The sequence below is a fragment of the Schistocerca piceifrons genome, chromosome 6 (genome assembly GCF_021461385.2).
Source record: "Schistocerca piceifrons isolate TAMUIC-IGC-003096 chromosome 6, iqSchPice1.1, whole genome shotgun sequence".
NCBI lineage: Eukaryota > Metazoa > Arthropoda > Insecta > Orthoptera > Acrididae > Schistocerca > Schistocerca piceifrons.
The window spans coordinates 481,815,653-481,843,240 of NC_060143.1; the positions used below are offsets into that span (position 1 = coordinate 481,815,653).

General features: G+C 41.2%; 1 protein-coding gene across 1 annotated transcript in view; it reads left to right on the top strand.

Annotated features, from left to right (window-relative positions):
- LOC124802694 (coiled-coil domain-containing protein 186-like) overlaps positions 1 to 27,588 on the top strand; it is a 206,559-nt gene that overhangs the window by 63,379 nt on the left and 115,592 nt on the right. The window contains exons 6-7 of the mRNA XM_047263635.1: positions 3,175 to 3,329; positions 24,304 to 24,446. Of these exons, the coding sequence (XP_047119591.1) occupies positions 3,175 to 3,329; positions 24,304 to 24,446 (298 nt within the window). The remainder of the gene's footprint in view (positions 1 to 3,174; positions 3,330 to 24,303; positions 24,447 to 27,588) is intronic.

A 27,588-nucleotide genomic window follows, 5' to 3' on the forward strand; every position in this document is an offset into this window, starting at 1 on the left:
CCCACCAACCTGCAGCACTTCACGGTGTGCCACCCCTACCCTACTATTGCTACCCCTCCCTAACCCCAGCCACCTCCTTACCCCACCCAGTCACCACTCCCATCATGCACTGGTGCTTCTGCTCGCAGTGTGGTTTTAGTTGCCTGAGACTGCAGTTGTGTGTTTGAGTTGCATTTGCACGCTCTTGTGTGTGTGTGTGTGTGTGTGTGTGTGTGTGTGTGTTCTATTTTTGACGAAAACCTTAATGGCCAAAAGCTTTATTTTTGACAGTCTTTTTGTTGTGTTGTGCCTATCTGTGATTCAGCATCTCACTATATGGTAAGTAGCAACTTTGCCTGCAATACATAGTATGTTCCCATAACCCTCCTGGCCTCAACTTTCTTTAGTCAGATTGTAAAAAGGCTAAGAATATAGCTTGTATTTATATGACAATCAATTGCTGCTTTTACAAAAATTGGGTAAAGAAACTGTTTATCAACTTTCCCTATAACATAATGAATAATAATCGAAATTAGCAGAAAATAAAAGTAATGTATGTTCACGAACGTTTATGTGCATCACAAAAATTGCATAGTGTTCTTCCTTAAATGGGTGTATTGTTGTCTAATATTTGTTTGTCTCAATGTGTTACGTTACGGGGTTTGTGTGTTGTTCTATGGCCATCAATCCTATTTCTCCGGCACCATCAAACAAAACAAAACTTGTGCACCTTGCACTTCACTCCAACTAATCTGCTGGAGTCCTGAGTGGTGACACCCAGATACTTTGTGTCTCCTGTAGCACATGATTTGTTACATTGCTCCCATTATAAGGGAGGAAGTGGGTGCGCTGCACTTTACTACGTGGTGTCTGATAAGTCACACTCTATTTTTAAACAGTTATAATTTCTTTATTTATTAGCCAGTTTTTTCAGAACTGCCTTTGTTGGAAACAGCACTCCCTGAGGTTGTGTTTAACATTATTTTAAACCTCCACATTAGTTTCAGCTTCTCTACACATTTTTTTAAAAGTGAACTGGTACGCGTGATACTGCTGCCTGCAACATGTTAGGTGGAACATTGGCTAACACACCAGATACTACTACTTTGAGTTCATCCAAATTCCATGGTTTTCCTTTGTAAACCTCCTCATTAGCCCATCCCCTGAGAAAAGATTGCAAGGCATTAAATCAGGGCTGCGCAGTCCATGCATGTGCACCACTTCTGCTAATCCAGTGATCTGGGAAATGATCATGCAGCCATTCGTGGACATCATTTGCAGAATATGCAGGTGCGCCATTCTGCGTGAAGTGGAGCTGTGGGTTGTTCCATTGTGAAATTACTGGCCATACACGATCTTGCAGCATTTCCAGGTATCGTTCACCATTTTTTGTGTTCCTCATAAAGCAAGGACCAACAAGTTTGAATGATGTGATACCACACCATATTGTCACCTTTGGACACTCCTGTGCTTTTTCAGCACTTTTGTGTGGGTTTTTGGCTGCCAGATAATGTCAGTTATGCCTGTTTACAAATCCTCCAGCGTGGAAAACTGCCTCATCAGTCCACAGAATGTTCTCAAAAAGTTGAGGCCATTCATCATTCCAACCCAAGAAAATTTGTCCAGGTTCGATTCCTGTGCCACAGTCATCAGGAAACAATTACTGCACATAATGTGGCTTCCACAACATAAAAGTGAGATCTTTCTCAAGAATCGTTGCAACTGCATAACATGAAAGAGTACTTTCATGAGATCCTTGCCACAGTGATTTCTTAGGGCTTCTCATGAACATTTCACAAACTGTGTCAACAGTCTCTGTTGTCCTGATCATCTTGCACCGGTGACACTTCCTGTTAGTAACTTCAAATGGCGATTTTTAACTATTTTTGTATCCAGTGTTGTTTGGTTTGTATGGATTCCTCGTTCAGCCCTCCACCACTTTAGCACTCACATCACAGATCCCCAGACCTCATAACAAGCTTCTGTTTTGGCCCATTCATCCACAGTCAACACAGGCAGCATTTTCCAACTTGAACAAAAGAAAAAAAATGTTAAATACAACCTCCTAACAATCATAGCTCTAAAAAAATTGATTCATGAATGAAGAAATTATAATTGTTTAAAAATAGTGAGTTACCAGACACCCTGTAGATTGGTGTCACTTTCTATTGTTCATGAGTTTTTCACTTCTCTACACTTCCTGACAGACAGCAAGTCATATGTATCCAAATGTTGGTTAAAACTGCTCAAGGCAGTCCTTACACCTAGGCATACCAGTGGTGTTTTATCCCCACAGAATTTTTTTCAGGGAGTAATTCACTAATGTACCACATTTGGTTGGTGTTACATTCTAGCAATCACTGTCACCCTCTTCTTGCTTCTATTCTCACTTTCACTCTCACTCCTTCTCCTATCCCCAGGAGTGAAATGTCATTGAAATGGTCACCAATCAACCTTGCAGCCCAGAAAACTATTGTACAGGTGTCAAGGGGACCTGGACAAGTTGGTGAGGATGTGGGCATCTGAAGGGATCTTTGCCAATGAAAGAGTGGATTAAAAATTAAGAAAAAGCAATATATGTATTGTATGGGGCATGCCCTGGTTGGGCTATGAGGCTGTTAAGCAGTCTGCACAGTCATAAGTTAATTTTGTATTGGAGCAAAGTGCGAAAATAGGTGTAGGAGAGGTTTCATGCCATTACTAGTTGGAAGCCAGTGACAGAGAGTGTGTCCAGCCTGAAATCGATGCTCCATGTGGTGACCAAAAGGTGTTACATAATTTCTTTCCCATGCTACCTAGTGGCTGTCCACAGTTGATACATAGTGAGCTTGTCAACAGATCACTTTCCACAGGAATAAACAGCCTCTGCTGAATTAACAGTCCTACTCAGCACAATTAATTATATTTGAACATTTAAGGTAGATACTAAAATTAAAAATAAAATTAAAAAACTTAAATGCCAGTTAGACTGGTTAGGTGAACTGCACACTTTTGAGCTGAAACCAGCGTCACTTGTTTTCCATTACTTGTATGAACTTGTAACTATGACTGGGTGAGCTAGTGATCTTCATGCCCATAGTAATTTTTACCAGTTAGTAAGACATATGATTGAAATTGTTCTGAACAAACTCTTTGATATATGAATTAAAAATGTTCTTATTGTTATTCTGATATATATAATGGACGTTATTACAGATCAACAATTGAAAGAAGAACAAGCTAAGCTAATTCTAGAACGCTATGAAAGAGAAGATAAGGAGGAAGTATCAAAACATTTACAGCAAGAACTGGAGGCTCTGAAAGCTAAGCATGAAACAATGATTGCTGAAAATAATACACTTTCAATAAAGGTAATAAATTTTGTTAGTTAGTAGTTTCCATATTTTGATGCCTAGGTCCGTACTGAATATTTGACATTCAAGGTGTTAATTTTAATACTACAAGTACTGTATAATTCCAGTGTTTATGAACTAAGTGTTATATAAATTGTTGTGGCTGTGTCATCTTGTAATGTTTTGCAGTTTGTGGCTGGATGAGGAGAGGATGGTATGATAGGTGGGTGGCATGTTTCCTCTCACTACAACACAAAATGCAAATGTGGTTAAAGTACCCTTTATTACTGGAACCAGTTGAGTACTTGACTTCAGTGATGTCCAGTCTGAAGTTCTGTTGTTAACAGCAGTCAACATGTACTAATTCTGGAATGTTGTCCGTATCCATATCACAATAACTAATGTTCCCTTTTAGCTAGCTAAGGTGCGAGGTGACGACTATTACTGTGAAAGACTAGAGCACAGTGCGATGTATTGAGGTGCAATGTGAGCTAAGTCCTGTTTTTACACACTGAGGTGCTGAGATTGAGACATTGAGACAGCTCAGTCGGTGGCGGCAGCCCATATGTATGCTTCCTAGGGGGCGTTATCGGTGCATAGCCTGAGGGCATGTCATAGTCCTCTCTTGTCATATGTGCACTTAGTGCAGTGCCTGCTATATAGGGAGCGTTCAAAAAGAAATGAGCTGGAGGCATAATTACAGAAACCAGTACCTGTATATTAGAAGTATTGACCCTGGCTGTTGAGACACTTGTCCCTCTATGACACAAGGCGGTGAATGGCTGTCTCATAAAATTCCCAGAACTGTGATGTGAACCAGTTCCACATGTACAGCTGGACGTTGTCATTCGAAGTGAATCGTTTGCCCCTCAGAGCCTTCTTAAGGGGACCAAAAATAGCGCAATCACGGAGAGAGAGAGATCTGGACTGTATGGAGGGTGGCCGAGAACCTCCCATTTGAATTTATGCGGGAGTGCTGCGACCGTGTTGGCTGTATGAGGTTGTTGTGGAGCAGAATGACCCTACGGGTGAGATTGCATGGTCATTTTGATTTGATCGCTTGGCGAAGGATGGTCAAGGTAATGCTGGGCATTCACTGTTGTCTCGTGCTGCAGGAAGTGGATCAGAAGGGGGCCAACTTGGTCAAAGAAGAACCTCAGCATATCGTTCCCTGCACTCGTGGACGATGACGTCCAGCTGTACTTGATGAAGTAGTTCATATCGCAGCCCCGGTAATTTTATGAGACAGCCATTCACCACCATGTGTCACAGTGGGACAAGTGTCTCAACAGCCAGGGTCAATACTTCTAACATACAGTTACTGATTTCTGTAATTATGCCTCCAGCTCATTTCTTTTTGAAAGCCCCTTATACAATGTTTCCTAGTGCTGACCAGTGGGCTGGTGAAGGTGTATGCCATCACATAAATATCTCACCGTATCCATCATTCGTTTACTTTAGCTGTTTGCTAAACTTATCCTGTAATGCTTCCTACCACTACTTAGTCCACTCACTAATCACTAATAAAACTGACTTCATCAAAGAGAGCCATCAGCTAGATGATCTGTGTCATGACATGTGGACACCATTCAGCTTCCCTTTCCAGCATGACACCTAATGAGCTGCCAGTGGTAATAAACAAACATAGAGAGAAAAACTTTAATAGTGACATGCCATAAAATGATATATTGGAGAATAAGCCCAGTAATTGCTTGTAACGAAGAGTCATTGAAGGAAAGATAGCTCTGCAAGAGAGGAGAAAGAACATAACCACTTGGAAACCTGGATGTTGTTAAAAATGGACAGTATCCAGTCAATACTTTCTGTAAGACAGATATGCCAAAGCAGAAGAAGAAGAAGAAGAAGAAGAAGAAGAAGAAGAAAACTTTTGAACTCATAAAAGGCATGTGACAATTAGCAATCTACTCTGGCAATGACTTCTGTGTTGTGCACAATTCTCTTTTATATACACATACCTGGCAACAACTTAGCTAATAATGACAAAACTAAAGTTTCATATCATAACTAACCACTGTGTGTGTGCGCGCCCACGTACAGCCTCTCTCACTTGCCCAGATACTATTTTGGCTGTAGGTAGTACCATGCTGCACGAATTTCCTTAGTGCTTTGTAATTTCTTTGTCTCTGTAACATCCCTTCATAATGGTTAGGATTTGAAGTTCGGGAAAATAGGAGATGGTTCACTGCTTGTCATGGTCATAAGACTTTTCAGTAATATGAATTAGGAGAGGTTCCTATTCACCACATAGAGAAGGCATTGAGCAGCAGACAAGCATGTTTAAAAGTAGACTAACAACAATATAGGAAAAGATAGATTGCTACTCATCTTAAAGAAGACATATTAAGTTGCAGACAGGCACTGTTAAGACACCCTCACAAAGTTTTTGGCCACAACTTTCATCTGCAAAAGAGAAACACACACCATTCATACACACAGGCAAGCACACGTCATGCACACGAGACCACCAGCTCCAGCAGCTCGGGCCAGATTGCCATGACCTGAGCTGCCAGAGTTGGCAGTCATGTGTGCGTGAGGTGTGCTTGCTTGTGTGTATGAATGGTGTGTGTTACTCTTTTGCTGCTGAAGACAGTAGCTGAAGGCTTTTATAAGTGTCTTTTAATTGTGCCTGTCTGCAACTTAACATGTCTTCTTTACAGTAGGTAGCAATCTGTCTCTCCCTGCATTGTTGGTGTTCCTACCTGGAGTTGCCACTGTTTAAAACAATGGAACTTGCCATTGGTGGAGAGGCTTGTTGCCTCAGCAGTACAGATAGCCATACTGTAGGTGCAACCATAATGGGCGGGTACCTGTTGAGAGCCAAACAAATGTGTGGTTCCTGAACAGGGGCATCAGCCTTTTCAGTAGTTGAAGGGGCAACAGTCTGGATGATTGTAACATTAACCAAAATGACCTTGTTGTGCTGACACTGCGAACGGATGGAAGCAATGGGAAACTACAGCCATAATTTTTCCCAAGAACATGCAGCTCTACGGTATGGTTAAATGATGATGGTATCCTCTTAGGTAAAATATTCCGGGGGTAAAATAGTCCCCCATTAAATCTCTGGGCAGGGACTACCCAGGAGAATGTCGTTATCAGATGAGACAAAACTGGCATTCTACAGATCAGTGTGTGGAATGTCAGATCCCTTAATAGGGCAGGTAGGTTAGAAACTGTAAAAAGAGAAATAGATAGGGCAAAGTCAGATGTAATGGGATTTAGTGACGTTTGGTGGCATGAGGAAAAGGACTTCTGGTCTGGTGAATACAGGGCTATAAATACAAAATTGGGTAAGGGTAAAGTAGGAGCAGGTTTAATAATTAATAAAAAAAAATAGGAATGCAGATAAGACACTATGAATAGCATAGTGAACATGTTATTGTAGCCAAGGTAGACATCAAGCCCACAGCCACCACAGTAGTTAAAGTTTATACGCCAACTAGCTTCACAGATGATGAAGAGATTGAAGAAAGATATGATGAGATAAAACAAATTATTCAGAAAGTTAAAGGCAACAAAAATTTAACTTTTGATAGTTGGAAAAAAAGAGAAGGAAAAATAGTAGCTGAATATGAACTGTGGGAAAGGAATAAAAGAGGAAGCTGCCTAATAGAATTGTGCACAGAGCATAATTAATTATAGCTAATGCTTGGTTTGAAAATCATGAAAGAGAGTTGTATACGTTGAAGGGACCTGGTGACACTGGAAGGTTTCAGATTGATTATATAATGGTAAGACAGATATTCTGAAACCAGATTTTAAATATAAGACATTTCCAGGGTCAGACGTGGACTCTGATCACAATTTTTTGGTTATGAACTGGAGATTGAAACTGAAGAAACTTCAAAAAGGTGGGAATTTAAGATGGTGGGACCTGGATAAACTGAAGAACCAGAGGTTGTAGAGAGTTTCAGAGTGAGCATTAAGGAACAATTGACAAGAGCAGGGAAAAGGAATACAGTAGAAGAAGAATGGGTAGCTTTGAGGTATGAAATAGTCAAGGCAGCAGAGAGTCAAGTAGATAAAAAGGTGAGGGCTAGCAGAAAGCCTTGGGTAACACAAAAGAAATTGAATTTGTTTGATGAAAGGAGAACATATAAAAATGCAGTAAATGAAGCAGGCAATACAAAACATCTAAAAAATGAGATTGACAGGAAGTGCAAAATGGCTAAATGGTGTGATGTTCGCGTGCTTTATTTCCTCGTTGATTGTCCTTGGTGTCGACCTAATGCGTTGCTGTACTGGCTGCAAAAATGGGGGTGGAAGTTCAACACTGATTACTTTAAATGATGTAGTCAACAGGTACACATTTGCGTTTCACAGTTCTTTACTTTCACTGTTAACAACCCCCCAATATACACATTTAATATGGCCAGTTAACTATTGTTTAACTTTCGATAAGCCTCATTAATAGGTAGCAGGCAAACATCCACATAGTGCTACAATAGTTTACTGTTGAACATCTACTAGCAGTGAAAACCTAACCACACATTTCACAGTCTTTCAAATAAATTGAACAGACACTGTCATTGCTTTAACACGTGGCCTATTGGTGATTTGATGCATTGTTGTTGATCTAACCATTACAGGTTTCTCGTCTGAAATTCGGCTGTGGACTGACTGTACCGGGACCAAAAATCAATCCCTTACATATTATCACAATAATAGGCACGGCAACTGCACATTGTTTGATGTTTAATTTACTGAAATCACTATTAAAACTTAACTCATTAAATTAACTGAATAAATCGAAAAATTGCGTCTTTTTAAGAGTTTCTTCTACTACAATGGTTAAGCCGTATTCTTTGTTTAAATCATGAAATTAACAGTTACAGTTAAGCAAACAGTACTTTTTACAAAACTGGAAATTGCCTTGGAATTAATTAAGAGCTGGCTGTGCTACCATGTTTTCAGATAGAGCCAAGTAGATCCTTTAAGAATACTGTTAGTTGTTACTCCAAATGTTTACAATTATTACAAAATTTATATTTGTTTATACGTCAACAATAGAATTTAAGTTACGAAACAATCACTGATTTCACCCTATAATGAAAGTATTAACTAGGAATAGTCAAAATAAATTAGAAAATCAATTACATACAGAAAATTAAACATGAAATTTGATGTAGTGTTATATTCTTTAAAACTGAGGACCAACCTTTCTCTTATGTGAAAATACAGATTATACTCACGTATGTTAATGGTAATTAGTCAGAAATGAAAAAACGAGTTTTAAGGAGGCATATGGCGAAACAAAAATATCCCAGCTTGCTTCGTCACAGTGGGGCTGGTTAGAGGACAGATATAGTGATTCAGAAGAATATATCACTAGCGAAAAGATAGATGGCATCTACAGAAGAATTAAAATGACCTTTGGAGAAAAAAGAACCACCTGACGGAATATCGAGACTCCAGGAAAACCAGTCCTAAACGAAGAAGGGAAAGCAGAAGGGTGGAAGGAGTATATAGAGGGTCTATACAAGGGTGATGTACTTGAGGGCAATGTTAGGGAAATGGAAGAAGACATAAATGAAGATAAGATGGGAGATATGATACTGCATGAAGAATTGGACAGAGCACTGGAAGTCCCAAGTCGAAACAAGGCCCTGGACTCCCACATTTTTAACACTCTGTTAAAACTACTGATAGTCTTGGGAGACCCAGCCATGACAAAACTCTTGCATCTGCTGAGCAAAATGTATAAGACAAGTGAAATACCCTCAGACATCAAGAAGAATATAGTATTTCTAATTCCAAAGAGAGTATGTGCTAACAGGTGTGAAAATTACCAAACTATCAGTTTAATAAGTCATGGTTGTAAAATACTAACATGAATTCTTCACAGAAGAATGGAAAAACTGTTAGAAGCTGACCTCAGGGAACACCAGTTTGGATCCTGAAGAAATGTATGAAGATGGGAGGCAATACTGGCCCATGACTTCTCATAGAAGATGGGCGAAGGAAAGGCAAACCTATTTTTATGCGTTTGTAGACTTAGAGAAAGCTTTTGGCAGTGTTGACTGGAATACTCTCTTTGACAGGGGTAAAATACAGTGAGCAGAAGGCTATTTACAATTTGTACAGAAACCAGATGGCAGTTATAAGAGTCAAGGGGCGTGAAAGGGAAGCAGTGGTTGAGAAGGGAGTGAGACAGTTACAGCTTATCCCTGATGTTATTCAATCTGTATATTGAGCAAGCAGTAAAGGAAACAAGAGAAAAACTTAGGGAAAGAATAAAAGTCGGAGAGAAGGAATAAAAACTTTGAGGTTTGCTGGTGACATTGTAATTCTGTCAGAGACAGCAAAGGACTTGGAAGAGCAGTTGAATGGAATGGACAGTGTCTTTAAAGGAGGATATAAGATGAACGTCAAAAGCAAAAGGACGACAATGGAATGTAGTTGAATTAATCACTTGATGCTGAGGGAATTAGATTAGGAAATGAGACACTTAAAGTAATATATGAGTTTTGCTGTTTGGGCAGCAAATTAACCGATGATAGTCAAAGTAGAGAGGATATAAAATGTAGACTGGCAATGGTGAGAAAAGTGTCTCTGAAGAAGAGAAATTTGTTAACTATGAGTATAGATTTAAGTGCCAGAAAGTCTTTTCTGAAAGTATTTGTGAGGAGTGTAGCTGTGTTGGGAAGTGAAACATGGACGATAAACAGTTTAGACAAGAAGAGAATAGGAACTTTTGAAATGTGGTGCTACAGAATAATGTTAAAGATTAGATGGATGGATCATGTAATTAATGAGGTGATGCTGAATAGAATTGGGGAGAAAAGAAATTTGTGGCACAATCTGACTAGAAGAAGGGATCGGTTGGTAGGACACATTCTGAGACATCAAGGGATCGCCAATTTAGTAATGGCTGGGAGAGGGGGTAGACATCATAGATGGAGACCAAGAGATGAATACAGTAAGCAGATCCAGAAGGATGTAGGTTGCAGTAGTTACTCGGAGATGAAGAGGCTTGCACAGGATAGAATAGCATGGAGAGCTGCATCAAACCCATCTTCAGACTGAAGACCACAACAACAAAAAACAACTAAAGTAGACTAACCTATTGGACACAATCCTTAGTCTGTTAATTTAGTCTATCTTTAAATTTTCTTTTAAATGTGCCTGTGTGCCACTCAATGTCTTCTCTGTGTGGTGAGTAACATTTTATATTAATTCATATTGCATATTGTTGTTATTCTGTACCAGATTTTCCGGTCAAAATAGTTGCATTATATTGTATGTTGTAGAATGTTCAAAATTATTATTAGTTTATGAGGCATTTCTTTTTGAACTTATCATGTTTTAGCTAAATAATTGTTGACTTTACACGTCTTTTTTTGTATGCAATTTTTTTAAACACACAGCTGTCTCTTCTCTCTTCAATAGTTTTGGCGGATTTATTGTATAATTTTATTCTATATTGTAAAACACTTTTTTCACTTATTTTTTCTTGAAAAGTGTAAGCTAAGTTTGGCTGATGTTCCATTACAAGGTAGTGAAGTAATTATTAGTGTTCCTCTTCAGTGGTAGTAATGGATAGATAGCTGTTCTAAAACGGTGCAGCTAGAATTAGCAATTGTATTAACATATATTTCTTAGGTTAATTAATATTTTTAGTTGTTGTTTGTAAGGCCCTATTCTGTATTTGAATATATGTCTAAGTTTTTTGTATTTAATTAAAAAAATATGATTACATTACTGAGGGGTGAATGTAAGTAGAAGTGGTATGGAACTGCAAGGCACTAGTTGCTATGATGGAGCATCAAGGGCACACCATGCTGCCAATGATGTTTTTTTTAGCCTGACATCAGAACAGTCCCCCCAACTGTTTTTTCTTCCTTTCTTTCTTTCCTCCAATTCAGCATTTGAGGTTCCTCTTTGTTTCTTATTCCTCTCTGTGTGCTCCTGAAGGGGTGAGTCCCTGAGCTTTACTTTCCCAAACTACCAATTGGCCCCTGTGTCAAGAGTTCAGGAGGTGTGACCTGAGGTGTGAACAATCACATAAAACAGCTGAGCCTCCCTCTGATGGGGCCTCCAATAGGAAGGAGCGCACCATCGGAGATGCAGGAAATCAAGGGGGATTTTCTCGCAATGAGCCAATCACCATCTCAGTCTATATCTGCTAAATGCAAGCAGAATGAGGCTAAAGATCCCAAGAATCTCCCAGCTTCACCTCTGTTCCTCATGGTATCACATGTCAGAGGTCAGACTTTTACCATGGTTAGTCTGTTATTCAGAAAGGTGTTCATGCAGTTGCAGGCTCTGTGGAATCATGCTCTCATTTACGTAATGGCACTTTGCTTTTGGTAACCAATTGTGATTTTCAAGCCTAACAGCTGCTTGTAGCTTCACCCTCCAAGGCTGTCCTGTTCATGTCAAGGCCCACTGAGTGCTGAATTCTTCGCATAGTGTTAACTGCACTAGACTGCTCGATAGTCTGACCAAGGGAGAATTCCAAACTAACCTCACTGATCAAGATGTCACTGCAGTCCATTGGGTAATGAAAAACGTTGGTGCAACCTTAGTGGCTACATACACTCTTTTTCTCATGTTTGATAGAGTAAGATCAAAGCAGGCCATGAAGTCATCACAGTCCAGCTGTACATTCCAAACCCAATGCACTGCTACCAGTGTCAGCATTACCATGACACTCGCCTGTGCTGTTGAAACACTACCAAATGTGTTACCTGGGGTAGGGATGCTCACGAGGGTGATTGCTGACCTCCTCCTCCCCACTATATCAATTGCAATGGCAACCATTCAGCCTCATCCCGAGAACGTCCCATGTATCTTGATAAGTGGGATGTCCAGGAGAGCTGGGTGAAGGAAATTGTGCCTTACCCTGTTGCTCGCAAGTTGTTGGCTATTCAAAAGCCCCCTGTTTTACCATCTGGCTCTTACAGTACCCTTCTTGCTATGCCTTGTTCAATGTACATGAAGAACATGGGCACAAAGGCTTGCGACCTCAAATTCAGCACTGGAGTTGTACAATTGACCAGTATCCTCTGCATCTCCTTCTCCTCCAGCTGTGCAACAAGCCACCAAATCTTTGCCTCCAGTATCTTATGCTACATCACCGGCAGGCTGGAAAGAACAGAAGGAATACTCCCACGAAGACCTTTTATGTCCCTCCAGCCAACAAACATTTGAGTCTTCATCTGCCAACCACAAAGGTTCTAAGAAATCAAAGGCAAACATTCTACTTCCCCAACTTGGAGATCCTCTTCAACAGTGTCGCTGCCTGATATCCTCACCCGGCTGACCTCCATTTCGCCGGTGCGCACTGCCTACTGTATTTCTGCCCTGGAATGTGCAGGCTGACCCAGTGAGAATACCAATGCCTATTTAGAACTCGTGGAACAGGACGTTCCAACCTCTGCGCCCTGTAGCAATGAGTCTTCAAAGACTGGCACTAGGCAGCAGCTGAGGTGACCACACTTTCTGTTTCCTTCCTCCCCAATCCCTATTATGACCCTTCTCCACGGGACATTCTCAACATTAGACTCAACAAGGAGGAATTATGGTTGCTCTTGGATTCACAGTGTCCACTTGTTCTCTGCCTCCAAGAAAAAAATTGTGTCCTCATGACCCCTTTGACCTCTCGCATTTCCTTCCGGTCCACTTTGGCCTTCCACCCCCCCCCCCCCCTTGAGGATGGCATTCTGTCTCAAAGAGAGAGTCATGTTGATCATCCAGGATGATGATCATAACTGAACGACCTCACTGAACTCTCGGCTGCAGTGCTTTATCCTTCATCATTTCACCTTTTCCCTTTGCAGTGTCCCTGTCATTTGGTGTTACCAGGGCAGACTTCCTCCATCTTATTGATCAACTCCCTCACCCTTTCATGCTGCTTGACTTTAATTCACACTATCCCCTTTGGGGCTCTTCCAGAACCAGTCAGACAGGTCCCCTCTTGGCTGACCTTCTCAATCAACTCAACCTCGTTTGTCTTAACATTGAACCAGCCACATTCCTTCCAGATTCCATGCACACCTATTCCCATCTGGACCTCTCATTCTGCACTGCCCAGCTTGTCTGTCATCTCGAGTGGTCCATTCTCTGTGACACATACGTGAGTGACCATTTCATGTGTACTGTGTGTTTGCTGACTCTTACCCCAGCTATGTGTTAGCACAATTGGCAGCATTCTAAGGCCAGCTGGACGCTTTATTCCTCCCTTGGGACCTTCGATGAACGACATTTCCCAAGTTTTAGATGACCAGATACATTACCATTTGAACGTTATCCTTCCCGCCACAGAAGGTTCCATACCGTGCACTTCATCTTCATCGTGCTATGTCCCAGTCCCCTGGTGGACTAAGGTGTGCCATGATGTGATTCACGCTCTCTACATTTTTAAGCATCAGCCTATAATGGCGAACTGTATTCATTATAAACAGTGGTGTGTGCAGTATGTACATCTACATCAATACTCCAGAAACAATTGATTTTTGAAAAAATAATTTAATTGGATAGATAATAAATCTACTCACCAAGTGGTGGCAGAACACCCATAAAAGGAGATTATAATCAGGCAAGCTTTCGGAGCCAATGGCTCTTTCATCAGGCCGAAGGGTTGAAGGGGAAGGAGGAGGGAGGGAGAAGTAAAAGGACTGGAGAGGTCTAGGAGAAAAGGGTAGATATCGGGAAAGTTGCTCAGAACTGCAGGTCAGAGGAGACTTAACGGTTGGGATGAGAAGGAAAAACTGACTGTTGGGGACTGCATCAGACGAGATTTGAAAACCTGAGAGTTTAAAGGTGGAAGACAGGGTAATATGCAAGACAGAGATTATGTCTTAAACATCGTGCATGAGCTGGCCGCGGTGGCCAAGCGGCTCTAGGCACTTCAGTCCGGAACTGTGCGACTGCTACGGTCGCAGGTTCAAATCCTGCCTCAGGTGTGGATGTGTGTGATGTCCTCAGGTTAGTTAGGTTTAAGTAGTTCTAAGTTCTAGGGGACTAATGACCTCAGATGTTAAGTCCCATAGTGCTCAGAGCCATTTGAACCATTGTGCATGAGCTAGTAAGAATTAAAAGCTAAGTGCATTGTACATAACAGAAGTGGGAGGGGAGTGGTGAAAAATAGATGGATAGGACAATAAAAGCTGTAGAAAACTAAAACAGGGTGAAGAAAAGAGTAGTTACGGCTGAAGAAATGCTGAGATGGAAGGAATTAACGTACATTGAGACCAGGTGGATGGCGAGAACCATGGACATGTTGTAGTGCTAGTTCCCCTGTTGGAGTTCTGAGAAACTGGTATCTGGGGGAAGAATCCATATGGCGTGTGTGGTGAAACAGGCACCGAGGTCATGATTGTCATGTTGTAGTCCATGCTCTGTGACAGATTGTGTTTTGCAGGGTACTCCCTCTGCGTATGCCCATTCATCCTAATTGATAATTTGGTGGTAGCCATTCATACGCAAAAGGCTGAACAGTGTTTACATAACAGCTGGTATATGATGTGTCATTATACCTCTGATAGTATATGTTTTGCCAGTTACACGGCCGGTATAGGTGGTGGTAGGATGGTGTATAGGGAAAGTCTTGCAGCAGGGACAGTCACAGAGGTAGGAGCCGTAGGGTAGGGAGATGGGTACAGAAGGAGCATAGGGTCTGACAAGAATATTGCGGAGATTGGGAGGGCGACAAAAAGTTATTCTAGGTGTGATGGGCAAAATCTCAGACACAGTGGATCTCATTTCAGGGCATTATTTTAGGAAGTCACGGCCTTATTGAAGTACTAATTAATACATTCCAGACCAAGATAATACTGAGTGACCAGTGGTTTGCTTCGAAGTTGTTTTTTGGAAGGATCAGCAGTGCCAGGATTGGACGTGATGGCCTGGGAAATCTGCTTTTGAACTAGGCTGGTGGGTTAATTATGTCCAGTGAAGGCTGACGTGAGAATGGTGATGTACTGCTGTAAAGAGTCTGCATCCGAACAAATGCATTTGCCTCAAATGCCAAGGCTGTATGGGAGGGAACGTTTGGCATGAAAGGGATGGCAACTGTCATTATGTAAGTACTGTTGTTTGTTAGTAAGTTTAATGTGGACGAAAGTGTGTTGCTGGCCTTCAGTGAGGATGAGATCAACATCAAGGAAAGTGTCACGGGGTTCAGAATAGGACCATGTGAAATGTAATTGGGAGAAGGTATTCAGAGATTCCAGGAATTTTAAAAGGTCAGCCTCATCATGAGTCCATATGGTAGAGATGTCAGCAGTGTATCTAAGCCAAACCAGACTTATGGATCCCAGGAAAGCCCCCTCTAAGTGACCTATGAGAAGGTTGGCATAGGAAGGAGTCATCCTGGTTCCCATGGCCATACCCCTGATCTGTTTGTAATTTGCCCCTCAAAGGTGAAGTAATAGTTGGTAAGTATAAAGTTGATTAAGGTGAGTGGAAAAGATGCCATAGGACTGGAATCAGGTGGACGCTGACTGAGGAAATGTTCAGCAGCAGACTGACCACATATGAGGGGTATGTTGGTATAGAGGGAGGTGGCATCAATGGTGACAGACTAGCATTACTTACATATAATAATTCCACTGTTATTTACGAATTTGCATTTAACAGTTTACATTTCACTACACTGCTGGGCCTTCACCCAATCATCTTTCCCCGATTTATTCATAAATTTGACAGCTGTTTTCTTTCCCAGCCTCCACTTATCTTGTTAACACACAATTATTTCACATTTTACTGCCATCTCCTGCATCACTTTAATTGCCAAGCTAAGGAGTTTATGGTTTATCCTATGACTTTCTCCATCCTGAGCGTCATACTCTTTGCTATAGCCATTAACCCTATTATAGCCTGTCATCTCCCCCCGCCCCCCCTCCCAGGCATCTCCAGTTTTTTTTTTTTTACATCAATAACTTCGTGATCTATTGAAGTTATCCACAGACTTGTCTCCTTGAGTGGTGTCTTCAGTATTCAGCACTGTCTCAATCGTCTTTACTCATGGAGTATAAACATTGGCTTTGCATTTCCTGTGACAATACAGTTTGTATGAATTTTCTGGTGGCGCAATCAGTTACTTCTTCCTTCTCCATTTGCTGAAACTACAAAATTCCTGGGACTCATGCTAGATAGAAAACTTTCTTGGTTTTCCCATGCATCTTACCTGGCTGCACGCTGTACCTGGTCTCTCAGCGTGTTCTAAGCGGTGCTTCCCGGGGAGCCCCTGTCCATTTGAAACCAGGCTGAGGTTGTTCTGTTTATGCTTATGCACATTTGACCACCTTATGCCATCTTAATACAATCGACCATCGTTGAATCTGTTTGGCCACGGGCACCTTGTTCACTAGCCCGACTGAGAGTCTGTGCAGAAGCTGCCAAACTATTGCTGCTATACCAGTGTGAGGTTCTCCTCAGTGGATATGCATGCTGTTTGTCTGCCTTGCCTGGCAACCCATCCTAAGTCTCGTTCTTCGATGACACCCTTGACCACTAATATGGCGTGCATTGCTCTTCTCTGTTATCTCCCAGAGTTCACTTTCAGCTATTGTTCAGGCAGCTTAACTTCAGCTATCTCCCACATTCACGATAGGTATGAACCCTTCACCAACTTGGCTTAGTGCGGCGGCCTGTGTTCAACTTGCATTTGCTTCCTAAGGAAACCAATCCGAATTAAATCTATTTTTGTAAGTTTCTTGACCTTTGCATGGAACTTAGCAATAATACCTTCATGTACAATGATAGCTTTAAGACTTACCGTGTATTTGGGTGTGTCTTTGTCATTGGCACCAACCACTTTGTCAGCTTCCAGAACACTGCTCAATATATACAGCAGAGCTCTTTGCCTTCTATCAGGCCACTCTGTACACCCGGCGACACAGGCTTTTCAATTGTGCCATGTGCTCTGATTCTCTCAGTGCCTTTCAAAGCCTCTTTGTGCTGTACACAGTCCATCCCCTAGCTCAACATGTCCAGGAAAGCTTCCAGTTGTCCACTGTTGAGGGAGTCACTGTGATGTTCATGTGGGTTTCTGGTCAGATCTGTCTGACAGGAAATGAGGCTGCTGATGCTGCTGCCAAGGCTGCAATCCACCTACCTGGTCCGCTAGCTCTTCCATCCCTTCCGATGGTCTCCATATTACTGTCTGTCAGCAGGTGGTGTCACTTTGGCATCACCACTGGTTTTCTCTTCACAGGAACAAGCTCTGGGGAATTAAGCCTCTCCCAGCAGCTTAGCTGACCTTATCTCGGCACTCTTGTCGCGAGGAGATCATTTTGGCTAGGTTGTGTATTGGGTGTTGCCATTTTAGCCATTGCCATTTGTTAAGTGGAGATCCTCTGCCAGTTTGTGCCCATTGTCGTCAACCTTTGACAGTTCACCATATCTTGCCCGAATACCCTTTTTTTAAACCACTTATCTTCTTATATATGTTTGCTACCTAAGTGATCGGCTGTTTTAGCGAACAACATTTGGGCTGTCAACCGTGTTTTACTTTTTATCCATCAAAGCAATATGGCGAATGGCATTTAATCTGTGGTTCGGGATCTCTGCTGTCTGCACAGCATATTTTGTGGACCTCTCTACACAAGGAAGTGCTTGTTCTTAGTTTGTTTTCCTTCTGTCAATTGGGCTTAATATGTAGTCGCTTTTAAGTTCTTTTACTTCTTGGTGTTCTAAGGTTATGACATAGGTGCTTATAACCTCAGTTGTTTTTGTGCCCTAAAACAAACAAAACAAAACACCACTGGAGCAGCAAGTTAGGTATTTTTTGTAACTGTGAAGTTTAGATTCAGGAAGTCTTGTCATTAATTCATTTATTTGTTTTGAAGAGCCATCAACCATTCGCTCAGTCCAGTCATTCCATCAGGTTCCAGCTTTTGTCTATTAAGTACCAGCAGAGCACCAGGTTACCTACTTAGGTTTTTCTGTGTTTTCTTCATAGCTTAATTCCTAAATTCTTTGTGTGTGTTTCTATTTAAGAGGTGTAGTTTTGTGTCTGTTGGTGATACATCAGGAGGATAGTGAGTTGCATATTTAGGTTTCTTTGTGTGCTTTTATGTTTTATAAGTTAGTCATGCTGGGATGGGTAGGATGTGCACATGTTAGTGTGTGGATACAGGAACAGCTGGCTGCACTTCACGAACAGCTGAAGGTGCTTTTGGCCACTGTCGACCATGATCAGGCTGCTGCCTTGGAGTCTAGCGGAGGCAGAGAATCTGGCACATCACATGGGACGCTTAAAATGTCACTTGTTTCGCCCTCGGGCTCTGCTGCCAAGGCTTCTTTCATTGTACCTTATGATGGAGCCATCCTCACCACCACAGGGGCAGTGGTGCACGGTAATGTGTTTGTGTCGCTCAAGGTGGAGAGTCAATGTACAGGCTGTGTGTCTGGCCTCGGCCGTTCACTCTGTGAGTGGACAGTTGGATGGGGATGCTCTTTAAGCAGGATTCAAGCAGGCACACGAGGGTCAGGGGTGGGGGGGAAGGGTTGAGGGGGAGCTAGTTATCTAGAGCTCCTGTGTTAGGCACATTATGGAGCCCTTTAGAAAAATAGCTTTCAGAGCTGTAAATAAATCCAATTTGCACTCAGTATGTTGGCTTCATTCGAGTTTTGGAGGTGGTCTTGCTTGCAGCTGCGAAGTGTGCAAGATCCATTCATGCTCAGGTTCTGAAGCCATCCTCAGTTTATATGGGGGGCTGGTGGAAGCAGTAAAGTCTGCTGGCCTAAAGCACAGTGTGCAAGCAGAGCTCGCAATTTGGAACAGTGTTCCCAGAGTTGATCGGGGTCCATTGATTTGGACTCAAGTGGAGGGTCTCAGCTGATTGTTTGTCAACTGTGTGACAGTCTTCACTGTAGTTTTTGTACCTGCACTATTGGATGGGAATTGAAGGACTCCACTTGATAGGTCAGGGGTGTACTACACAAAGGAAGCAGCAACTATGGTAGCAGAGTACTTGTGGAGTGTCTGTGGGGTTATTTTAGGCCAGGAGGTCGTTTGAAGTACTGTGATGACTTGCCAGTCGACATGCAGGTAACGGAATCGGACCGCTTTCAGAGTAAAGACACTTTGACTATCAAACTTTTATCAGTAAATTGCCAAAAGTATTCCTAACAAAGTTCCTGAATTTACTGCCCTACAGGAAATTTGTCATATTAGAATTATTCTCAGGACTGAGAGGTGGCTGAAACCTGAAGTAGAAAGCTCTGAAATATTTAGCAAGTAATAAATGTATATCGGAAAGACAGATTAGGCACCATAGGAGGGGGAGTGTTTATTGCAGTTGACAAAAATACTGTTTGTTTTGCAACCAAATCTGATTGTTGATGGTGAAGTTACCTGGAGGCATACAACAGGTCTAGGTGAAATCAAGTTAATTGTTGGCTGTTTTTACCGGCCACCCAATTCATCATGAGAGTTTTAGAGTCATGTAAGAAAGTCGGTACCCAGTAGTGTGGAAATATCCAGATCATGCAATAGCTGGTTAGTTTCATGTTCCATAGATCATTTTGCATGATAAATTGTAATAATGTGGAACAAGTCATTTTATGCTCACAATACAAATTAATTTGTAGTTAGTGCTACATTCTGAACATTTATAAGTTTTTGTTGGAGGTGACTTTAACCTACTGAATATAGACTGGAATGCTCACTGCAGAGGGTACAGACAGGTAGTCTTGTGAAATACTTTTGAGCATGTTTTCTGAAAATTGTCTTGAGCAACTAGTTCGAGAGCCCACATTCATTGGATATGTTTCAGACCTTATTGCTACAAACAGACCTGACCACCTTGACGGTGTCAGTATAAACAAGGATTAGTTATCATTATGTCTTCATAGTGACAGTGGATACTAAAGTTAATAAATCAATCCAAAAGATTAGGAGAGTACTTTTTCTGAAAGAGCAGATAAGCAGGGTTGGATCCGACTTAAACTGTGAATGGACTTCATTTAGTTTCATTATGATGGACATAGAGGAATTATGGGCAAAGTTTAAACAGATTGTAAATCACGATATGGAAAAATATGTGCCAAAAGAGGACTAAGGACGGAAAGGATGCACCGTGGTTTAAAAACAAAATTTGGAAATTGCTGAGGAAGTAAAGACTGTTGCATACTCAGTTCAATGAGAGAGTGCAAATTATGATACACAAAAGTTAGAAGAGATTAGTGCATCTGTAAGAAGATTGATGTGTGAAGCAGACAATAACTACCACCATCATAACTTAGCAAAAGACCTTGCTGAGAACCTGAGAAAATTCTGGTCCTTGTAAAATTGCTGAATGGTTTAAAGGCCTCTATCCAGTCACTCATTGACCAATCTGGTGTGCCAGTAGAAGATAGCAAAAGGAAGGCTGAAATTTTAAATTTTGTGTTTAAGAAATCCTTCACCCAGGAGGACTGTACAAACATATTGTAGTCTGACCATTGCATATCTCCTGTATGGAGGAAATAATAGGCATCCCTGGTGCAGAGAAACAACAGAAAGAGTTGAAACAAGTAGGTCACCAGGTTCCTTTGGAGTCCCAATTTGGTTTTACAAAGAGTACTTTATGGCATTAGGCCTTAGCTGGCAGATATTGCAAACCTCTTGCCCAGCGCAAAGTCCCAAGCAACTGGAATAAAGCGCAGGTGCCTCCTGCGTATAAGAAGAGTAAAGGAACAGACCTGCAAAATTGTGGACCAATATCCTTAACGTCAGTTTGCTGCAGAGTTACTGAACATACTCTCAGTTCGAATATAATTAATTTACTTCAGACAGAAAAGCTTCTGTCCACAAATCAGCATGGTTTTAGAAAGCATGGCTTGCGTGAAACTCAGCTTGTCCTTTTCTCACACAATATCCTGTGAACCATGGATTGAGGGTAATAAGAAAATTCCATTTTCTCAGATTTCGGAAAAGCATTTGACATGATAGCTCACAAACAACTGATATGATGATGGTATGAACATATGGTATAGGTTCCCACATATGTGAGTGGCTAAAAAAATTCTTAAGTAATAGAACGCAGTATATTGTTCTTGACAGCAAGTGTTCATCAGAGACAAGGGTATCATCAGGAGTGCCCCAGGGAAGTGTGATAGGACTACTGTTATTCTCTATATACAAAAATGATGTGATGAACAGAATGAGCAACAATCTGTGTCTGTTTGCTGATGATGCAGTGGTGTACAGAAAGGTGTTATTATTAAGTAACTGTAGGGGGACACAACATGGCTTTGACGAAGTTTCTAGTTGGTGTGATGAATGGCAGCTGTCTCGAAATGTAGAGGAGTCAGAAAAACCATCCCATAATGTTTGAAAACAGCATTAGTATTCAGTTGCTTGACAAAGTCATATCAGTTAAATATCTTGGTGGAGTGTTGAAAAAGGTATGAAACAAAAAAAGCATTTGAGGATTGTGATAGGAAAATCAAATGGTTGACTTGGTTTATTGGGAGAATTGTAGGAAAAATGTGGTTCATCTGTAAAGGTCACAAAGTATAGAACAGAAATCTGACACTTTCTTATGTATTACTAGAGTGTTTGGGATCTCCACCAGGTCAGATGAAAGAAAGACACCAAATCAATTCAGAGGCAGGCTACTAGGAGGAAAGGCAACATTATTTTCAAGAGAGACTATTGAGGAAATTTAGAGAACTAGAGTTTGAAGCTGACTGCAGAAAGATTCTACTGCTGCCAACGTACATTTTGCTTAAGAAACATGAATGTAAGATAAAGAGAAAATAGGGCTCATACAGAGGCATAAAGACAGTGATTTTTCCCTCACTCCATTTGTGAGTGGAACAGGAAAGGAAATAACTATTGGTCGTACAAACTATCCTCGGCCATGTCCCATATGGTGGTTTGTGGAGTACTTTTGTAGATGTAGACGTACTGGCTGAACAGTCTGTTTCCCTCCAACTCATTTCCCTGTTTCCTTCAGTAAATGCACTTGGGGTCCAAAAGTTAACAGTAGTGTGTAGCATTTGTTAAATGCCATAATTTATGTTCCTCACTAATTATGCAGAAAGCACCTTAACATCTTATATTTCATCAAGTAGTTATTAAGCTTGGTATAAGAACTCATTAGTATCAATTGAGCCATGTACAGAGTAAAATGTGATAATTCAATGCGTAACAACAACATAGAAAGAATAGATTGCTGCTCATCATACAGAGATTGTGTTGAGTCACAGGAAGGCACGACGAAAAAGACTTCCAAAATATTAAGCTTTCAAAGGCCTTCTTCTGCAGTAGAAAACACACACATACCCACACAACACAACTCGCGCACACTTGTCCTATGCTGGGGTCTGACTGCCTGCACCCTGAGACAGTAGTGGTAGAGTGTGTGTGTGTGTGTGTGTGTGTGTGTGTGTGTGTGTGTATGAACTGCGCTTGTTTGGATGTGTATGTTTTCTACTGCAGAAGAAGGATTTTGACTAGAGTTGTGCTCTACTAAAACTACGGTTCAGTAGTTTTAGCACAGTACAAAAATGATGTAGTAAATAGTAGGATTACTGGTAGTAATGGTAGAATTGGTAGGGAAAGAAACATCAGTGAATATGTGAAAGAAGAACTGGGAGCCGACAACTTCTCTCGGTTTGTTTGTTTGTTTCGCACCTAATTAGAACCATACATCATTCAGTGTTAGTCTATTGTGTATTTATATTCTTGCAAAACATAAATTACAATTTATAAGTAATAAAAATTAGCTGCTTGCGTAACTTCTGCACTTCTATGTAACCAAAACAATTACTTTTGATTCAAGTGCAGTTTACGTGCACAAAAAGCTATACAATTATTATTGTTGTTGTTTTGTACTCAGTAGAACGTTCTTCATCATGATCAAAGGCAAGAGTTTCCTGTTATTATTGATAAAAGCAAAAGTTGTTTAGCAGCCACAAAAACGTGTTGTATGTAAGCTTGACGAAAAATTGAAGTGATGTTTGGTAGGGTTTTTCTTTATGCATTTTTTAAATTTTACCTTTTTTTTTTTAAGGAAATTTTATTTTCCAGCACTATATGATAAATCTATATGTTTTCTGTATTTCTAATGCAACAATCTTCTATTTCACATTACAAACCAACAATTTTCGAATAAAACATTAGTTAAACACCGACAGTTTGTATTTTGCCTTAAGTACTGTTTGATAAGTAACAGACCAGAGGGTAACAATGTAGAACAAAAATGTTCCATGGATTACATGACCCTCCGTACATCCTCACTCAGTTTCTAGGGGAATCTAATAAGAGACTGGTCGCATACGCAAACAAAGCGATCAAAATGAAGTAACACCCAGTAGGTATGCAACTACCTCACATCCAGGTAACACGGTTATGATCTTACTTGACCAAAGCTATTAGGAAAATTACCATAGGTTTCACTTGCTTACAACAGTATATATTAGCCTGCAGTAGTTGTACAACTCTAATTTTGATCGAATGCTTTGATATTTTAGCAGTCTTTTACATTGTGTCTGTGAGTGATTCAATGCCTCCTCTGTATGGCGAGTATTTCAATGTCTGCCATTAAACAAGGAAACAAAAATTTCCTCAAAGAAGGAACTAACACTTTTTCATGGCCCATAGCGTCTGTAGGCATGTGTAATACTCCAAACTGCACTGTGTGTTCAGAAAAAGGAACCTGAGAAACTCTTAAGCATGTAAGAAAAGTGAGCAAGTATTGGTGCAATGTATGGCAAATAGTTTTGTGTCTTTCTTGGATACAGGTGTTAAAATGTATAATGTGAAAGACAATAACGGAATAACATGTATCAGCATAGTGCATCTTTAAATGCAGTGGAGATGTATGTTCCACTTTCTGTGTTTCACTATTTACACTTGTCTCGGATTGTCATGTACTTCCATTTGTTAAGTGTGGTTTAGTATAAAATGATGCCCCACCAGTCTGCTAACATCTTTTCCCCAGCGGGAATCATAGAATTTGCCACCACAGTGGTTGTTAAATATTTTCATTTATTAAATACAAGGTACAATAAAATTTATGTTGTTATGTAGGTTCAAAACCTGGAAAAGGAGAGGTTCGAACGAGAGCAGACACTTTCCCGACTGCGGCAAGCTGCTGACAGCCAGCAGCAAGATGTGGCAGATTTACGTGCACAGGTAGCTGAGATGAGTGCTCTGCGGATGCAGCTAAATCAGTGAGTAGTGTTGTAACCTGATTGAACCTAACAGATGCAAATTCAGAGTGGTCGTTAGTATTTTATTCAATTTATGAAAGTCAGAGATTACATGTAGATAGTAAATTCAAGAGAAATGATGAATAAAAATGTGTTTCGGCATTGTGGTACAAGGTAAATCCTAATACAAAGAAATGTGAGTACAGTATGTATCTATAATAATGGAGATAAGCATAGGAAAGTGGCCTGATACAGATTACAATATGAAATTGAGACAGTTAAGATAGTTGCAGCTTGAGAAGTATGGCAGATATTAACTTCCAGCATGACTGTTATGCATTCATTCTCTGAAAGAAACAGCAGAGATGGTGAATGCCATATAAGAGTTTATGATAGTTGGGTATACAGGGTGTTTCAAAAAATGACCGGTATATTTGAAACGGCAATAAAAACTAAACGAGCAGCGATAGAAATACACCGTTTGTTGCAATATGCTTGGGACAACAGTACATTTTCAGGCGGACAAACTTTCGAAATTACAGTAGTTACAATTTTCAACAACAGATGGCGCTGCAAGTGATGTGAAAGATATAGAAGACAATGCAGTCTGTGGGTGCGCCATTCTGTACGTCGTCTTTCTGCTGTAAGCGTGTGCTGTTCACAACGTGCAAGTGTGCTGTAGACAACATGGTTTATTCCTTAGAACAGAGGATTTTTCTGTTGTTGGAATTCCACCGCCTAGAACACAGTGTTGTTGCAACAAGGCGAAGTTTTCAACGGAGGTTTAATGTAACCAAAGGACCGAAAAGCGATACAATAAAGGATCTGTTTGAAAAATTTCAACGGACTGGGAACGTGACGGATGAACGTGCTGGAAAGGTAGGGCGACCGCATACGGCAACCACAGAGGGCAACGCGCAGCTAGTGCAGCAGGTGATCCAACAGCGGCCTCTGGTTTCCGTTCGCCGTGTTGCAGCTGCGGTCCAAATGACGCCAACGTCCACGTATCGTCTCATGCGCCAGAGTTTACACCTCTATCCATACAAAATTCAAACGCGGCAACCCCTCAGCGCCGCTACCATTGCTGCACGAGAGACATTCGCTAACGATATAGTGCACAGGATTGATGACGGCGATATGCATGTGGGCAGCATTTGGTTTACTGACGAAGCTTATTTTTACCTGGACGGCTTCGTCAATAAACAGAACTGGCGCATATGGGGAACCAAAAAGCCCCATGTTGCAGTCCCATCGTCCCTGCATCCTCAAAAAGTACTGGTCTGGGCCGCCATTTCTTCCAAAGGAATCATTGGCCCATTTTTCAGATCCGAAACGATTACTGCATCACGCTATCTGGACATCATTCGTGAATTTGTGGCGGTACAAACTGCCTTAGACGACACTGCGAACACCTCGTGGTTTATGCAAGATGGTGCCCGGCCACATCGCACGGCCGACGTCTTTAATTTCCTGAATGAATATTTCGATGATCGTGTGATTGCTTTGGGCTATCCAAAACATACAGGAGGCGGCGTGGATTGGCCTCCCTATTCGCCAGACATGAACCCCTGTGACTTCTTTCTGTGGGGACACTTGAAAGACCAGGTGTACCGCCAGAATCCAGAAACAATTGAACAGCTGAAGCAGTACATCTCATCTGCATGTGAAGCCATTCCGCCAGACACGTTGTCAAAGGTTTCGGGTAATTTCATTCAAAGACTACGCCGTATTATTGCTACGCATGGTGGATATGTGGAAAATATCGTACTATAGAGGTTCCCAGACCGCAGCGCCATCTGTTGTTGAAAATTGTAACTACTGTAATTTCGAAAGTTTGTTTGCCTGAAAATGTACTGTTGCCCCAAGCATATTGCAACAAACGGTGTATTTCTATCGCTGCTCGTTTAGTTTTTATTGCCGTTTCAAATATACCGGTCATTTTTGAAACACCCTGTATGATGTGCCTACTTGTGACAGTCTTGTCTCCACATGTATACATGTTGATGAGGAAGTACTGCTAGTGATATGGATTACATGGCATGATCGATTTGTGTAGCAATCAGTGACTCACTTCCATATAGACTATGGAGACTAGAAGTACAGTCACAGTGAGGTACAGTTGTAAGTAATCCAATTTACTGTATCTGTGACAACTGTCTGTAGTCTGTATTCAGTGAACAGACATTTTTATAACAGTATTTATTGAACCTTTACTGTAAGCTGTCATAACACAGTTTCACATTTTGTATGGTTCATTTCTGTAGTATTTTTTCAGTGTCAGATGAGCACCTTTCCTTTCATAAAGGCTGTCTAAAACTGCTCAAAAAATTTCACACTGCCCTCATGACTTGATTAGTTTGTGCTTTTTTGATCAACATCACTTTTCCAGTACTCTTTTGACCCCAGGAAGTCACTGTGTACAACTAAGTGCACTGTGTCTCCATTTGTAAATGGGACAATGCAGCTTCTGTGCACTGCTCAGGCTGCTGAAGTGTGTTAAAGGTCCACCCTGAGCTCAAACTGTGTGCTCATTGGCATTCTGTTGCAAGAATGGCTTTCAGCACGGGAAGTTGCCTACCAGATCGGCACACTCGACAGTGATGTCATTCAAACATTCAGTTGCAAAAACTTTGACTTGCCTCACAGTGAACATACTTGAACATCAACACAAGAATATGCCCGCTACCTACAAATTATGTCTTATAGGTACTGCTAGATGAATACAACAGTATTGTGCACTGCCTTTTGGAGGCAGCTGGGTGGTCAGTATCAACCCAGATACCACTTAGCCATCTCAATATGTTCAATACAGTAGGCAACCCCCACCCCAACCCCCAGTACCATAGTGCCTGAAGAAGATGGTTAAGGTAACACCTGGAATGAAACTTGGATCAGTGACTTCCGATTCTCTTCACTGACAATGATAGGATTTGTCTAGACACCTGATCATTGTGGTAGAAGAGTGTGGACACAACCAGCCATACAGTTCCATGAATTCAGCAAGGAGGTGGATATGTCATTTTTTGGGCAGGTAGATACATCTCATTGCTAATTTGAGGGATGTCCAGTGTTAGGATGGTATCTTCCCACATGATTTCCAGTCCTACAGTCAACATTTCAGTGATGGGTTAGTCTTTGAAGATGATAACGCTCAAGCACACTA